The sequence below is a fragment of the Orcinus orca genome, chromosome 7, assembly GCF_937001465.1.
Source record: "Orcinus orca chromosome 7, mOrcOrc1.1, whole genome shotgun sequence".
Taxonomy (NCBI): Eukaryota; Metazoa; Chordata; class Mammalia; order Artiodactyla; family Delphinidae; genus Orcinus; species Orcinus orca.
In genome coordinates this window covers 107,331,446-107,348,692 of record NC_064565.1, presented here as the reverse complement: position 1 = coordinate 107,348,692, position 17,247 = coordinate 107,331,446, and the positions used below count along the sequence as shown (strand labels likewise).

At 41.9% G+C, this 17,247-nt stretch overlaps 1 protein-coding gene across 13 annotated transcripts in view; it reads left to right on the top strand.

Moving 5' to 3' along the window:
- The window catches only part of DOCK10 (dedicator of cytokinesis 10), a 281,482-nt gene that overhangs the window by 98,379 nt on the left and 165,856 nt on the right, over positions 1-17,247 (top strand). For 2 of the 13 annotated variants that reach the window (XM_004262639.4, XM_033426541.2), the window contains exon 1: positions 14,628-14,847. The exons of the other annotated variants lie outside the window; for them this stretch is intronic. In XM_004262639.4, the coding sequence (XP_004262687.1) occupies positions 14,743-14,847 (105 nt within the window). In that variant the 5' untranslated portion in view covers positions 14,628-14,742. Of the gene's footprint in view, positions 1-14,627; positions 14,848-17,247 lie in introns of those variants that run through there. 13 annotated transcript variants of the gene reach the window in all.

The window sequence follows — 17,247 nt, the reverse complement described above, 5'->3', positions numbered from 1 at the left end:
CTGGTTCTGCGTCTATATTTTGTACATCTCAGGGTCCTCACGTGTGTGTGGGCACATCTCTTAGCCAAGATGGATTCTAGTGAAGAGACCTATACCTAGGTTGACGTCACCTTCTATGGGGTGCCTCCCCTCCCTTTCTGACCTTCAAGCACCTTTCTGTGCCTGTGTAGTCGGGAAGGTCTCCTTGACTTCAAGAATGATGAATATGTGGTCTTTTATCTGTTATCTGGGTAGGGCTCAGCTCCTCTCATTATTCTGCTATTATCTTCCTCTTGGAGTATCTCTCCGCAAGGGACAAGATCCTCGGCCTGGGGCCCATCTGTCTCCTGTCTCACTACCATTGTGCAGGCCCGGACTCAAGTCTCCATGCCCGTATCACCTTAACCTTGACCTTAACCTCATGCTCTCTTGCTCTCTTCACTTGACACTTCGTTTCTGCGTTCTTATACTTCTGTCGTTGTTTTGTGTGTACGGTGATCTCCCGCCTGGACTGAGGGTGGGCACCCTGACTTAATCCCCTCTATCACTGATATCTGGCACTGGACCAGGACTAGGGAATGTCCTCAGAGCCTCTCAGCATTTGTACCCATTCTCATAAACCAGATTCAATAGATACTAGCGCCCTTTTCAGAACCATCCAATCTTCATTTTCCTGTTGTTTTTCCTGTGTCCACCTGGAGAGGTGCAGAACAAAAAGCAAGAAGTCAATTTGTCCTTTAATTGGGGACCTTGATGAGCTACCACACATCCAAAGGTCAAGAATGTACTCCAGTGTGCACAGCTAAATAGAGAAAATCCAACAGTTAATCCTCTGTAAGACACAAAGAAGCTCTTGATTGAAAAGCCAAGACCCATCCATGACTCTCCAGTTCCTACAATGCAGGGCATTAAACACTTAAATCAAAGTATTGCATTAGCTTTTTTAAGGCCTCCTTACAGAGGCCTTAAAAAAGATAAATGCATTATGACACTATTAAACGAACGGTTTGTGGGGCATCCAGGCTGCAGAAATTGCAGCTAGACTATCAGTCAGCGCCGCTAGCAAGCAGTCCTTGGTCTGAACGGTTGGTCGCTTGCATGTTCAGGGGTTGGCACGTACGTGGCAATCTATTTCCTCGTCAGAATTGCTTAGGTGAGAATGCCTTATCGCCCTCCCTTTGTAAAGACACATCCATCTGCAGTTCAAACCAAACCAAACAGAAACAAAAAGACTACCACGAGACTAAAACATATGTAATACTGACGTTATATAAATTAACCAATTTTTCCATCGGAGCTTCACAGATTTGAAAGACCTTGGCGTTTCCATAAAACACGTGATTTTCAAGGTAATTATTAAACATTGGGTGACATTCATATTGAAAGCAAGGTAATTAGCAATTGGAAAGATGAGAGGAGGGCAATTTGTGTCTCCAGGGGGAAGTTACTGTCGGGCAGCAGTCCTTAGCAGATCAATGATAATAGCATTGATTTGGACCCTCAACTCCCATTTGTGTCCTTTCACTTGATCATTTGTGAGAGAAATCGTCTGCCTCGACCCAGAATGCCTTTCAGTCTTCGTTAAAAGACAGAGAAGAATAGTCCAGGGAAAATAAGTTGCTTGGTGGTTGATTATGTTTTTAATGGAAAGAGAGCACTATATTCTAGGTGTAGAATTAGCTGCGTGACTTTTTAAACAACCTTTTAAAGAACATTAACAATCCAGGCTGTATTATTCGTGTGAGACATAAGCTTAAAAAATCATATGTTAGCTTTTGTATGTTTCTTGTTGTTATTATTGTCATGTTGTTATGCTCTGGCTCTGAGCTCGGTGGCATGGGGGAGTGAGTTAAAATGTGGTCTCCAGAAGCATGAATTCTTGCTTCTTAGGGATTTCCCGTTTTGCAGCAGACCAAGCTAAAGCTACTTCTTGAGGGTGGTTGGAGGCCTTTACCATAAAGCAGAAAAAACTTCAACATGGGTGATGAGTGCCTATATACCCATCAGGAAACTGAGAAAAAAGGGTAAAATTAAAATCAGTTTTCCTCATTTCCTAAATATTGTATCAGGATGCTTACTGGTAAGATATATGAGTATACACAGGCTATAATATTTTTCCTAGTGGAAGGCTGTGACCAATGATAAAGTCCAGGATTAAAAAGAAAAAACTAAAACCCCTTCACTGATTGCTATTAGATTCTAAGATGGGCTCACTAAACTGTAAGCAATGAGTTCTTTAACCCCCTTGTCCCCATGAAATCCTGATTAAGTGGGAATTCTTACCTCCTGAGACCTACTTAAGTTCAATAATATAAACAAATATTATTACAACTTAATACATGTTTGAAGGGCCATGAAAGGAATACCCTAAATTATTTTAATGCAGTAAAGATGGTTTATGCTACGCACGTGTACACACACACAACAAACATGTCACACACTCAGCACACACCATGCACGCACACACACACAACTGCAGTCTGTTTCTATTTTTGGCATGTCTACATTCTCCCTCAGTGCAATTCATGTTGCAGGGCTCTCTTTATTTTCCGTGAAATTTCTAAATATTTAATACTAAAACTAATGTGATTTGCATTAGAGTTTAGCAGACACACAAAAAAACTGCTGAATTCCACAGACACTGTCCACTGAAAGCTCTGCACTTAGAAATATGAGGTTTTGTCATGTTCAGTGAAACTCCCCTGAGCTATCTAAGCCTGTCTCATAGGTGACTCAGAGCCATTCAGCCCTGACCTTTGTAGCCAGAAGTAGTGAGCCTCAGTGCTACGAGCTACAGAAGCACTTCTGCCTGGGGCCAGGCTCAGGCGAGACCACAGTGAGGGAGGAAGTAGCTACTGGTGCTTTACTTCCTTTAAACAAAGTAGACAGTGGTGAGCAGAACCTAGAGAAGCGCTATGGACCAGCCTTGTTTCATCCTATGAGAGAAAGGCTGTAAAGCACACAAACCCTCAGGCAAAGGGAAGATCTATTGGAAATGGCAGAGAAAAATGAAATGAAATGTGTTATCTAAACGTTCTCTAACAAGGAAGTATAAACGCTGAAAAGCTCCACAGGTAAAATACATTGGAATAAAGTTAAGATGGGTTGAGAAGCAAGTAAAGAAAGCAGGTGGAAATGAACAGAAAGTACTTTACCAGCTGCTCAAATTAGGTTTTGTGGATTCAAGTATGATGTCGTGTGTGGCTGTGTAAGTCTTAACCACCAGGGTTTCAGTTACTCTGCATCTCTAACGGTACTTTCTCGGTAATGTTTATTAAGTAGGTTCAGATGCGTTTTCAACGAAACAAAAATCTCTGTCCTCTGGTTTCTTAGATTCCACGAGGACGTTATTTGCTGTTTGTACAGCCTATTCAAATACAGTGCAAACATAAACATTTTAGAGATGACCTCAGAGCGTGTTGCCTTTAGCTTATAGCCTTTGTTTTCTGTGTTTATGTATTTGATTACTTCACCAATACCCATCATCTAAATTTGTCTCTTTGGTTCTGCCCTCCCTCCCCACAACTACGACTTTCTTTCTCACCTTATTTCACTGCCAGCTTTTTCCAGGAAGTGACCTATAAGCCAGATGTCTGTTTCCTCTCACTCATTTCTTGCCTCCACTGAAACCTGCATCCCACCTCACTGTTCAACAGAAATTCAAAGGCCAAGTACTTCCTGCCTACACCTTCTTCTCAGTGCATTCTTAATGTTAACGCTGTCTTCGAAAGACAGGTGTAGAAAGCAAGCTGTGGTCCAGAATAAGACTGTGCGAGAGGCAGTTTTCTAAAGATACCTCTCCCCCTCAGCAGGACTGTCTGGTGCTTCAATGAAACACTCATCTTAGTACTGCTATGAAGGCACTTTGTGGATGTAAATTAAGGTTACTTATCAGCTGGCCTTAAAATATAGAAATTATCCTAGATCGTCTGGGTGGGGCCAGTCGAAACACATGAGGCCTTAAGAGCCAACACTTTTCTCCAGCTACAGTAGAAAGATGCAGAGAAGAGATATTTAGGAGAAAAGGAGAAGTCAGAGAGATTTCAGAAGGGTTCAACCCACTGTTGCTGGCTTAGAAAGGGGCCATGGGCCAGAGAATGCAGGTGGCCTCTAGAAGCTGACAATGACCCCTGGCTGACAGACAGCAGGAAACTGGGACCTCAGTCCTGCAACTGCAAGGAATTGAATTCTGCCAACAACCTGAATGAGCCTGGAACCAGTGTCCCCTCTGGAGCCTCCAGAAAGGGACACCACCCTGCTGACACTTGGATTTCAGCCTTGGGAGGCTCTAAGTGGAGAATCAGCTGAGCTGTATCATACCCGGATTTCTGACCCACAAAAACTATGAGACAACAAGTGGGTGTTGATTTAAGGCAATAAATGTGTGGTCATCTGTTACAGCAGCAATAGAAAACTAATACAGACTACTAGAACTTTTCCTCAAATTTCTGATATCTTAGCATTCAAATTCCTATTTCTTCTAAAACATGGTGAAGACTTACCATCTTAATTAAATTCCAAATACCCGGACTCTTATTTACTGAAAATTGCAAACTTAGTTTCTCTTTCTGGACACCATGGAGCCAGACTCTGAAGACACATATAAGAATTCGTGCGTCTGTGTATTTTGTTATGTACATGCATATGCATATATAGGTGTGTCTATACGTGAATACGTACCTAGCTAGACCTGGTAAATACCAATCATAGTCAATAAGTGATACTTTACATATATGCATATATAGGAATCTTAGCAATTATATATACACGTGTGTATTTTTTTTCTCAATGCTGAGTAATAACATATATTATTTCATGACAGTCTTGTAAGCTGTACACTAATTGCTCCATTGTAAATATAAGAAATGGGAAGACAGAGGTCACGTAACTTGCTGGAGGTTATCTAGTAGGTGGCGGAAGAGGATTCAAATATAGATCTGTCTGGATCCAAGACTGCAAGGTCTTTAGTTTTCATCTTGCTTATCTCTCATGCTGGATCTTTTTGGACATCCTTGGGTCCTACCTCCATCTCTGCCCAGATGCCGTGTGTCACCCTCCTTAAACTCCCTTCCTCAGTGCATCTGGACACCACACTGCCCTGCTAGTTTCCCCCCAGTATCCCTATGCCTTCTCAGTTTCCTAAGTTGCCTTCTATTTATCATATATAAAAGAATTTCAGGATTATGTTCTCAATTTTATGCTACTCTGTTCTCCAAAAATTCAGTTTACTTTTAGATGTTCAATTTTAACTCTTTCGATGACTTTCACCTGGATATCTCCAGTCCTGACTCTTTCCTGAGTTCCAGGCACACGTATAACAGTGGTGCTGAAAATGCCCATTTTTCTATCTTCTTGACATGTCTAAATCAGCATTAGTGGAAAAGAAGTCCTCTCTTCTTGCCACCCTTTTTCCCTCAGACATATTATCCATCTCCTTGATGGCCAGACTCAGAAACCTACTGGTATCTTTGGACCTCTCTTCTGATTAGGGGCATGAGCTCTGGAGCTGGACTGCCTGGGTTTAAATCCCAGCTGTGCTACTTACTTGTTTTGGAACCTTGGACCAATTGCTTAACTTCCCAAGACCCAAGTATCTTCCTCTGTAAAACTAAGTGGTGATAACTGTAATAGTAATACTTACCTCACAGGGTTGTTGCATGGTTTAAATAAGGCACTATAAATATTTAGATCAGCACCCAGCACCTAGTACTTGCTTGATAAATTTCAGCTATCATTCATTTTCCATTTAATTGCCAGATCTTCATCTGTGAAGTCTGTGGTTATGATTCTGATGCCAAGTTTTCTGCCCTCCACTACTCTATGTTAATATCCGGGTTAATGCAGACTACTACTCGGGATCATACTCCCCAAAATCTAGCCTACGTGTAATTATCAGATGACTCTTCCAAAGGCACTACTTTAATCATAATTCAAAAATCCATGGGACAAAGTGAGAGAGTGGCATGGACATATATACACTACCAAACGTAAAGTAGATAGCTAGTGGGAAGCAGCCGCATAGCACAGGGAGATCAGCTCGGTGCTTTGTGACCACCTAGAGGGGTGGGATAGGGAGGGCGGGAGGGAGGGAGATGCAAGAGGGAAGAGGTATGGGGACATATGTATATGTATAACTGATTCACTTTGTTATAAAGCAGAAACTAACACACCATTGTAAAGCAATTATACTCCAATAAAGATGTTTAAAAAACAAAAAAAAAATCCTTTAGTGACTTTGCATGGCTTTTGGGATACGATGGAACCTTTCAGCATCTTAGCATTTAAAGCCTTCCATGAACTGGTCCTGGCTTCTGTTTTCAATTGTTTCTGCCTCTATTCTCCTACTCAGCCCTTGGCTATCGACAAGCTGGACTTCCTACTTTTTTTTTTTTTTTAATCTTTATTAGAGTATAATTGCTTTACAATGGTGTGTTAGTTTCTGCTTTATGACAAAGTGAATCAGGTATACATATACATATGTTCCCATATCTCTTCCGTCTTGCGTCTCCCTCCCTCCCACCCTCCCTATCCCACCCCTCCAGGCGGTCACAAAGCACCGAGCTGATCTCCCTGTGCTATGTGGCTGCTTCCCACTAGCTACCTACCTTACATTTGGTAGTGTATATATGTCCATGCCTCTTTCTCACTTTGTCACAGCTTACCCTTCCCCCTCCCCATATCCTCAAGTCCCTTCTCTAGTAGGTCTGTGTCTTTATTCATGTCTTACCCCTAGGTTCTTCATGACATTTTTTTTTCTTAAATATTCTTTCTTGGCCTGCTTCTTAGTTTCTGTGATAACGAACAGTTATGGTAACTATACCAGGCAATGAGTTGAAATTTTAAAGTGTCATCTCATTTATACTCACAAAAACTCTGTGAGGTATCTACTACGCTCTCTGTATTTTACAGATGAGAAAACTGAGGCCTGGAGAGGGTAAGTATTGCCTGAGGATATAGGATATAGTTAGGAAGCATGGACCCAGGAGCTGCCTCTAAGCAGATTCCAGATGCCACGGTTTTAACCATTGTATCTTATGCCTTCTCTATGCTACATTCCTCTTTTCTAGAGTATCCTTTACCCTTCTCCCATCTATTTGACTCAAACCTATTCAAAGTCTCCCTTAGGTCCTGTCTTTATTATAAAGCTTTCCCAGTCTCCTTTACACTTTAGTGAACTCCTCTGTCAGGTACAAGCTTCTCAAGACTAGGAAGAGTATTACATATTTCTCATGAAGCACAGCAATGCCTTGAGTATAGTAATTAATTCTGATCATTGATTGGTACCAGATTTCTTTACTAATGAACTTGACAGTGATTCCTTGTGATTGAGCCAGCTAATCTCTGATTTCTCTTTATTGCCCATTCTTGCCCAGTGCCCTAGTTAGGTTCTTTGGTTGTCAACAAGTGTCCGAACTTAAGCAGAAGTTGCTCCAGTATGCTGGAGAAACAGACTTGGTCTGAAATCAAGGAGCTCAGTAGAAGCTCAACTGTGCCATCCCATGGAGCACTGAACTCCATGCTACTAAATTTTCTCCTCCTTTGCAGTCACCACAGGTTATGTCTTTCTGACATTCCCATATACTGCCCGGCAATGCCTCCTTTTGCCAATGTTAAAGGTAGCTGCAATCAACAGCTTAGCAAGGAGAGAAATGAGTCATTCTCACATTGCAGAAGTCGGGAAGTGGGAGGGACTCCAGGATAAAGAACTGTGGTGCCTAAAGAGGAATAGAGGAGAGACGAGATGCAACTGTTAGATAGAAAGAGAGGAAGTCACTTACGAGTTGCTCAAGATTATTAAATGCTTCGTTATAAGACAACGTTCCTATCTTCTAAAGCTGTGAGCTAGGGATTTAGGGTAACATGAATAAGCGGGTCCCCAGATGGACCTCAGAGATTGGTGACCCCCTACCATGCACACACATTTTCTGAGTCCTTACATTTTCCTGCTGAGTGAGTCCAGTTTTGTTAGATTCTCAAACAGGTCCATGATCTGAAAGGGTTGTGGAATACAACTTTCAGCTATTAAAATAGAAACATAATCATACATACTCGGGAAATCAGGTGACCCAAAAAGGCAGACTCTCATCATATAAGGAAGAAAGTTAAATCTGAAAATTATGCATGTGCTATAATGTACCTGCTCATCCAACAGAGGCCAAAGAGTTACTCAGAGTGTGAACGTTGATAAGGGTGAAAGACAGACAGTGGAATTTCTATACATCCCATGACCATGGATCCAGAGGCCTTCTGCTCTGTGGAGTCTTCGGATGCCTACTTAAACCAATTACAGAATAACAATATAGTTTACCTCCTCAGTTGTTATTTTTGTAGCATCTTGCTATTTTTCTCAGTTTTTGAAAGAAGCTTCCTTGGTCTCCATACTTTGGCAAGGAATGAGCGGTATCTCTTTTTGCCTGTCTTGTACAAATCTCTGCATGAGAAGGTAGAGGTGCACAAGAGGCTAGAGTCTGGGGGATACGTATGTGCATCAATTAAATCTGGTCTTCATTGGGGAAATACTATTGGGAAATGGCCTATGTCAGGATAAGGCAACCATGATAAAGATGAAGGCTTATTACAGATTAAGTAATAATCAATAATGAGGCTTATTAAATAAGCAAATGGCATCTATTAGTGCCTTGTCTTTGGAACTAGCTGGTTAAGTGGGAGCTTCCTTGAGGATAGCCGCCTTCATTACAGAATCATAACTATGCTTGCAGAAGTGGCTTCTCAGGGTGAGATACGAACTTCTTACCCCATCTTGTCTAGGACCCCCTCCCCCCACACACAAAAAGGCAAGGGAGGAGCATTCAAAGCCATCAGAGGAGGCTTTCTGAGGAAGAGACATTTCAAGTAAAGACTGAAGGAAGCTGAGGAAAAGCCACATGGATACGTGGGACCATTCACTCCTAGGTGACAAGTTGGCATATCCATGGAAGACATCGGGGCCTGCACCATTAACCGTGTTGAGCTCTAGAAAGAGAAGGCAAGGCTCTGGAGCAAAAGCCCCCCACAAAACCCCCGACTCATTGTGTTTACCCATTGTTCCCTTCCTCTGGTCGCTCTCCCCATTCCCATCTGTACCCTGAGTCCTGCTTCCAGCTAAGACACGAATGCAATAGCAGCCTTGTTATTTTTCTTTCTTAAAGTTCCAAACTCCCAGAATACTGAGAGCCTTTTGCAGAAATTGCTCTCCTGGTTAAGCTTCGTGCTTGCGTCCACACTGCACGTCACACTGCCCTCTGTGTGAAGATGCCCCAACAAGTGTCTGTGGAACTGACTCCCTGACAGTTACTCCCTTCAAAATGCCCCTTGCTCAGGACTCATCTCCTGGGAGAGCTGGTAGGAGCTTGCGTCTCGGTGGTTGTGAAGATCAGTCCTCAATGGAAATATTCCTTCAACCATCTTTTAAACCCCAGAGTGCTTCCTAGACAAGCAATGGTTCCTTTAGCACCTACATCACACCGATGGACACCTCCGTTGTGGGGGTCCACCCTGCAGATGAAGAAACAAACTCTTGAAGAAACTGAATGAACGTCTCCCACAACAATCGTTTTTTGGAACCCAGCTTTCTAATGTTTAATCTAATCAATTATTTCCTAGTCCTGTGGCCTCCAGATATTTCCTATCTCATGCACTTTGTAGGAAAAAGTTGGCTGCACTCCCATCTTCTGTGTGTATTTATAAATTATATAGTCCTTGCCAGTAGCTAATATTTCAAAACACAATATACATAGGGGACAGGGTTCATTGTTAAGCACAATATTTATGTCCTTCATTTATTCTTTTATTAAACAATTACATATATATACTGAGAATCTTCTGGAAGCCAGGCATGGTTTTGATCACTGAAGACACAGTGAATGAAGCAAAAAAATTCCCACACTCTTGTGGCATAGACTCTAGTGGAGGATGACAGTCCATGAGTAAAATAAGGAAAATGCATAGTAGTGTCACATGCTAGTAAGTGCCGTGGGGGAAAATAAAACAGGAAGTAGCACTGGGGTGGGTTTGAGGGGAGAGGTGCACTTTTAAATTGCCCCAGAGAGAGGGAGTAAAGATCTAAAGATTAGGGAATTAACTATTTGACTATATGTAACCATTTGACGTAGAGAATGAAGGTGTCCATGTCAATGTGTTATGTTAAATATTAGTAAAGCACAGTTTCTCTATCTAGATGACTAATATAAATAGAATTCTAATATTTTCCCCTTGTGCCTAAGTGATCCTCTTGGGCACCTCCCTGGAAAGACTGTTAATGTAATCTACGCATACATGACCAGCTGATTATTACAGTTCACCTTCGGGATCTAGCCACAGTGATAAAGTTTGGATGGCTGTTACACTGACAGACATGGCAGCCTACCGTAAATTAGCTCTTTGATTCAGTCTTGACTTGGTTCCAAGGGTGAGTTTACATCCTATGGTTTATTTAGCTGTGAGCAATTCTCTTAAACATCCAAAGTCATTTTGTGTTTTTCATCCTGCTTTAAAGCAGGTGAGAGAAGACCTCAGACCTCCCAAAAGGCAAGGAACCCCCCACGTACCTGGTTAGGGCAAAAGAAAAAACTAAACAGAGACAAAAGGATAGGGACGGGTCCTGCACCAGCGGGAGAGCGCTGTGAAGGAGGAAAAGTGTCCACACACTAGGAAGCCCCTTCGCGGGTGGAGACTTCGGGAGGCGGAGTGGGGGAGCTTGGGAGCCGCGGAGGAGAGCACAGCAACAGGGGTGCGGAGGGCAAAGCGGACAGATTCCAGCGCAGAGGATCGGGCCGACCGGAACTCACCAGCCGAGAGGCTTTTCTGCTCGCCCGCCGGGGCGGGCGGGACTGGGAGCTGAGGCTCCGGCTTTTGTCGGAGCGCCGGGAGAGGACTGAGGTTGGCGGCGTGAATACAGCCTGCAGGGCGTTAGTGCACCGCGGCTAGCCGGGAGAGAGTCCGGGGAAAAGTCTGGACCTGCCGAAGAGGCAAGAGACTTTTACGTCCCTCTTTGTTTCCTGGTGCACGAGGAGAGGGGATTAAGAACGCTGCTTGAGAGAGCTCCAGGGACGGGCGCGAGCCGCGGCTAAGAGTGCGGAGCCCAGAGACAGACATGAGATGCTAAGGCCGCTGCTGCCGCCACCAGGAGGCCTGTGTGCGAACACAGGTCACTAGCCACACGCCCTTCCGGGGAGCCTGTGCAGCCCGCCACTGCCAGGGTCCCGGGATCCAGGGACAACTCGCCCGGGAGATCGCACGGCGCGCCTCAGGCTGCAACGTCACGCCGGCCTCTGCCGCTGCAGGCCCGCCCCACACTCCGTGACCCTCCCTACCCCCCGGCCTGAGTGAGCCAGAGCCTCCGAATCAGCGGCTCCTTTAACCCCGTCCTGTCTGAGCAAAGAACAGACGCCCTCCGGCGACCTACACGCACAGGCGGGGCCAAATCCAAAGCTGAGCCCCTGGGAGCTGTGAGAACAAAGAAGAGAAAGGGAAATCTCTCCCAGCAGCCTCAGAAGCAGCGGATTAAAGCTCCACAATCAACTTGATATACCCTGCATCTGTGGAATACCTGAATAGTCAACGAATCATCCCAAATTAAGGAGCCCTGTGGATGAAAGGTTCTTGGTGCTGCAGCCAGGAGTCAGTGCTGTGCCTCTGAGGTGGGAGAGCCAACTTCAGGACACTGGTCCACAAGAGGCCTCCCAGCTGCACATAATATCAAACAGCAAAAATCTCCAAGAGATCTCCATCTCAACGCCAGCACCCAGCTTCACTCAACGACCAGCAAGCTACAGTGCTGGACATCCTATGCCAAACAACTAGCAAGACAGGAACACAACCCCACCCATTAGCAGAGAGGCTGCCCAAAATCATAATAAGTCTACAGACACCCCAAAACACACCACCAGACGTGGATCTGCCCACCAGAAAGACAAGATCCAGCCTCATCCACCAGAACACAGGCACTAGTACCCTCCACCAGGAAGCCGACACAACCCACTGAACCAACCTTAGCCACTGGGGACAGACACAAAAAACAACAGGAACTACGAACCTTCAGCCTGCAAAAAAGGAGACCACAAACACAGTAAGATAAGCAAAATGAAAAGACAGAAAAACACACAGCAGATGAAGGAGCAAGATAAAAACCCACCAGACCTAACAAATGAAGAGGAAATAGGCAGTCTACCGGAAAAAGAATTCAGAATAATGATAGTAAGGTTGATCCGAAATCTTGGAGATAGAATGGACAATAGAATGGACAAAATGCAAGAATCAGTTAACAAGGACCTAGAAGAACTAAAGATGAAACAAGCAACGATGAACAACACAATAAATGAAATTAAAAGTACTCTAGATGGGATCAATAGCAGAATAACTGAGGCAGAAGAATGGATAAGTGACCTGGAAGATAAAATAGTGGAAATAACTACTGCAGAGCAGAATAAAGAAAAAAGAATGAAAAGAACTGAGGACAGTGTCAGAGACCTCTGGGACAACATTAAACGCACCAACATTCGAATTATAGGGGTTCCAGAAGAAGAAGAGAAAAAGAAAGGGACTGAGAAAATATTTGAAGAGATTATAGTTGAAAACTTCCCTAATATGGGAAAGGAAATAGTTAATCAAGTCCAGGAAGCACAGAGAGTCCCATACAGGATAAATCCAAGGAGAAATACGCCAAGACACATATTAATCAAACTGTCAAAAATTAAATACAAAGAAAACATATTAAAAGCAGCAAGGGAAAAACAACAAATAACACACAAGGGAATCCCCATAAGGTTAACAGCTGATCTTTCAGCAGAAACTCTGCAAGCCAGAAGGGAGTGGCAGGACATATTGAAAGTGTTGAAGGAGAAAAACCTGCAACCAAGATTACTCTACCCAGCAAGGATCTCATTCAGATTTGATGGAGAAATTAAAACCTTTACAGACAAGCAAAAGCTGAGAGAGTTCAGCACCACCAAACCAGCTCTACAACAACTGCTAAAGGAACTTCTCTAGGCAAGAAACACAAAAGAAGGAAAAGACCTACAATAACAAACCCCAAACAATTAAGAAAATGGGAATCGGAACACACATATCGAAAATTACCTTAAATGTAAATGGACTAAATGCTCCCACCAAAAGACACAGATTGGCTGAATGGATACAAAAACAAGACCCATATATTTGCTGTCTACAAGAGACCCACTTCAGACCTAGAGACACATACAGACTGAAAGTAAGGGGATGGAAAAAGGTATTTCATGCAAATGGAAACCAAAAGAAAGCTGGAGTAGCAATTCTCATATAAGTTATATATATATATATATATATATATATATATATATATATATATATGTAGTTTGCTTGAGTGCAGTGTTTTTTGTTTTCTGTACTGAATTCATTAGCATGGGTCGGTATAAAATTTAGCATAGGTCAATATGTAATTTGTAAACTAATAAGATCTTAAAAGTGAGGAATTAAGTCTTTTAAATTTAATTATTTATTGTAAAGAGCAGAATAGCATACATAAACAGGTGCCTAAGGAAAACTTGTATTCTAATATGGAACTCTCATGAACACCTTTTTTTTTTTTCTTCTAACGGTATGATAGTAGGCCATTTGATTATTTTTATGGCTTTAACTTTACAACAATGAAATATTCGTAAATTTTAAAAAGTATTTTTCTTTATTTGATGCGGGTGGGATACTGGAGAAATGAAAGGTCAAACATCTATTGAGGAATCCATACTTGTCTATATATTGTGTACTTTTATTTCAAGAACTGATTTAAAATTCCTAAAAGGATGCTATAATAAGTTATTATGCCATTTTACAGACTGAATTAAGTGAATTTCAGGGAGGTATGAAACTTGCCTAAGGCTATCCAGCTACCAAGCGGTAGAAGTGAGAATTAAATCCAGGTATACCTATAAAAAAAAATAAAAAAAAATAAAAAAAAAAAAAAAGAAGGCGAGGGCAGCACCAGGGTATGGGGTTGTTAGTTTTATAGGGGTGAGTAATTTCATACGCTGATGAGTGGGAGGAGTATTCCAGCTATTTTGGGGAAGGGGTGGGGATTTCTAGGAATTGAGCCACCGCCCACTTTTTGACCTTTATGGTCATCCTTGGAACTGATGTGTTACAATGAGTGTAAACTGATGTGTTACAATGAGTGTATACTGAGGCTCAAGGTCTAGTGGAAGTAGACTCGTCCGCCATCTTGGACCTATTTTGTTCTAATCAGTTTATGTTGTGTCCTCGGGCTATGTAATTCTTTTAAAGGTTGTGCCCTGCCCCCTTTCCTCCTGTTTCATATTGAATATATAATATTTACCAGAGTATGTTTTAATAATTAATACATGATATATTGTATAATTAATTTATATATCATATATATAATGATATCTATAGGTATTTGTTCTAATAAGTCATTAAAAATAAATGAATATTAAAAAAAATAAATAAATAAAAGCCAAGCAGAAGGCAGAGTTGTGGCCAACTTGTGTCACCTAGGAAGACTGTGAAAAAAAAAAAAAAAAAAAAAAAAAAAAAAGCAGGTGATTAGGGAGAATAAATGCACAAAAGCGCTTCTGAACAGCTGGTAGTTACTCACTCACAGGAAGCAGTAACTTGTCGGTTTTCTTTTCCTTTCTATTCAGTTATGTTAATGTAGCATGAGCATTTCCCTTTTTACCGGAGAAGAAAAATTTGTTCGGCCTGGTGACGCTTCAGAAGCAAGAGGCTTAAAGAAATTGATATTTTTAAATATCTTGCCACTCAAATAACAATACAATGAGCTTCCGAGGAAAGGTTTTTAAACGGGATCCCAGTGAATTTTGGAAGAAGAGACGAACAATGAGGAGAAATAATCAAGAAGAAATCCACAGATTTAGTTCCGTAGGTATCTGAATGTTGTTTGCGTCCCATCTTTTCTTAATACTTTAAAAAAAAAGATTAGCTCTGGCGTGGTAGGCTAGCCTAGGCTATGGGCAAAGTCTTGGAACAGAATGTTCAACCCAGTTCATAAATATCCTTTTTTACTTCCATCATTATTTTTTAATTACTTCCATCATTAGTTTAAAACATATTGGAAGAGGTTGGAAGTAGCTAAAACATTACTGACTTATTTGGAATATTGGAATTACTTCCATCATTATTTTAAAACATGTTGATACAGGATTTAAATGGTTAAAATGCTACTAGAATATTCTCTGTTTTAAAGAAAAGCCTACCATTGCCTCAATTAAGACCCAATTGATGACTTGTATACAGTTGTGTGTTGTTTGTTTTTTTGATTTATTTTATTTATTTATTTTTGGCTGTGTTGCATCTTCGTTGTGGTGCACGGGCTTCTCACTGCAGTGGCTTCTCTTGTTGCGGAGCACGGGCTCTAGGCGCCTGGGCTTCAGTAGTTGTGGCACATGGGCTTAGTTGCTCCGCGGCATGTGGGATCTTCGTGGACTAGGGCTCGAACCTGTGTCCCCTGCATTGGCAGGCAGATTCTTAACCCCTGGGCCACCAGGGAAGTCCCTACAGTTGTGTTTTTAAAAAAGTATTACTGCTCTATTTTTATCATGTACCACTCATGATTTGTTTTAAAGTTCTTAGAAAGAGCAACCCAAAATAGGACGGGAAATGTAAATAAGTATTTAATTCAATGAGCCAAGGAAGAGAGGAAAAATTGGTAAGTTTTAAAGGTAGAAAGATTTGGTTTTGTCTATTGTTAAAAAATGTTTCTGCTTTAGCATTCTTAAAATGAGAAATCTGGAAACGTGTACTTATTACAGAATTCCAGATTTCTATCTGTAAGAACTATGGGTAGCTGAGTATCAGGGTGGATGGCTAGAGCTTCAGTGCCTCACATGTAATGTGGCCCACTTTATATGATAAATGGCTACAACAACATGATTGGGTAGCTCTTTTTACAGGAATGTTTATTTTACCAGGTGGTTCAAGTGTTGCTTGCTTTTCTTCAAGGCAGGGGTTCTTCAGCTCAGCATACTGTCATTTTGGGTTGGAGAGTTCTTTGTTGTTTGGGGATGTCCTGTGCATTGTACAATATTTAGTGACATCCTGGGCCTTAACCACTAGATGCTGGTGGAAAGCTCTGCCCCATTTTGACAAGCAAAAATGTCTCCAAACATTGCCAAATGTCACCTTGGGCAGGGAGGGTGATATTCCAGGTGGAGAGCTACTGCTCTAGAGGTACATAATCTTTTTGTTTATATAAACACCTTTAATCTAGAAACAGAACAGCTTTAAAAAATATATACATTTGATAATATAGTGATTGTTTATGAATAGTCATTGAATAAATATGAATAATCAAATTAATGAAGAGTCACTCAGTCTTTGATAGGCCAGAATCAGGCACGGAATACTCCGTCTCAAGTAATAGTGGTTGTCTTTATACCTACAGTCTATCTGGTGGTAATTTAATGGGAGTAGAATTTACTGGAGGTCTGGTTCATAGGATTGATGCCTTGCTATTTCTACCACAGGATCTTAGTAGTACGTGTCTCCCACTGGGAAACATGGGTAATCGACCCCCTTGACCTTGGGATGTGCCCGGGTCTTTCCACTCAGTGTTTCATAATGGGAATATGCAGAGCTCAGAACCTAACCTCTTGGTCCCCACTGGCCCCACAGGATGCTCAGTTGTGACTTCTCTACCAGCCCCATAAAAGCCTCATAGGTTGTTTACCATCAGCCTGTTAGAGGATAAGTGTTTGAAAACTTGTTTGGTTTGAGATATGTTAACCTTCAGACCAGTCCCCAAAATGTTAATTTCCTAGCTGCCTTTCTCTCAGTGGAATTTAGAAGTTCCAAGGGTTATGTCACCATAGGTTTGCTTCTTTTTGTGTCCACTAAAAGAGATAACACACAGAAGAATGAGTCTATCTTACAGAGCCCACACACAGGATTTGGCATTAGGACAGTCCCTGGTGTGTCTCCGTATAATGAAGCTAATCACTCCATGAATTATCTTAATTGCATTTGAAGGTATTGCTACTGAGAACTATGGGGAAAGCAGCCAGTAAGGATGGAGTGTTTTCCCACAGCATTCAGTAGCTGTGCATTCACGTTTAATTAAGATCATTCATACAGCGATTCGCTTTCTTCTGTAGAAGGCACTGGGACTCCCTGCTGCCGTTGCCTGCCTTTGGTCCTCCTAAGATAGGCATATCTTCTTTCACAGGTTGTCTCTTCTGTTGAGTAGGGGATTGCTCAATCCATCCTTAGGTATTATCCCGGGCTTTCATTTTAGAAAAAAAAAAGAGACTCCAAGAAAGTGAA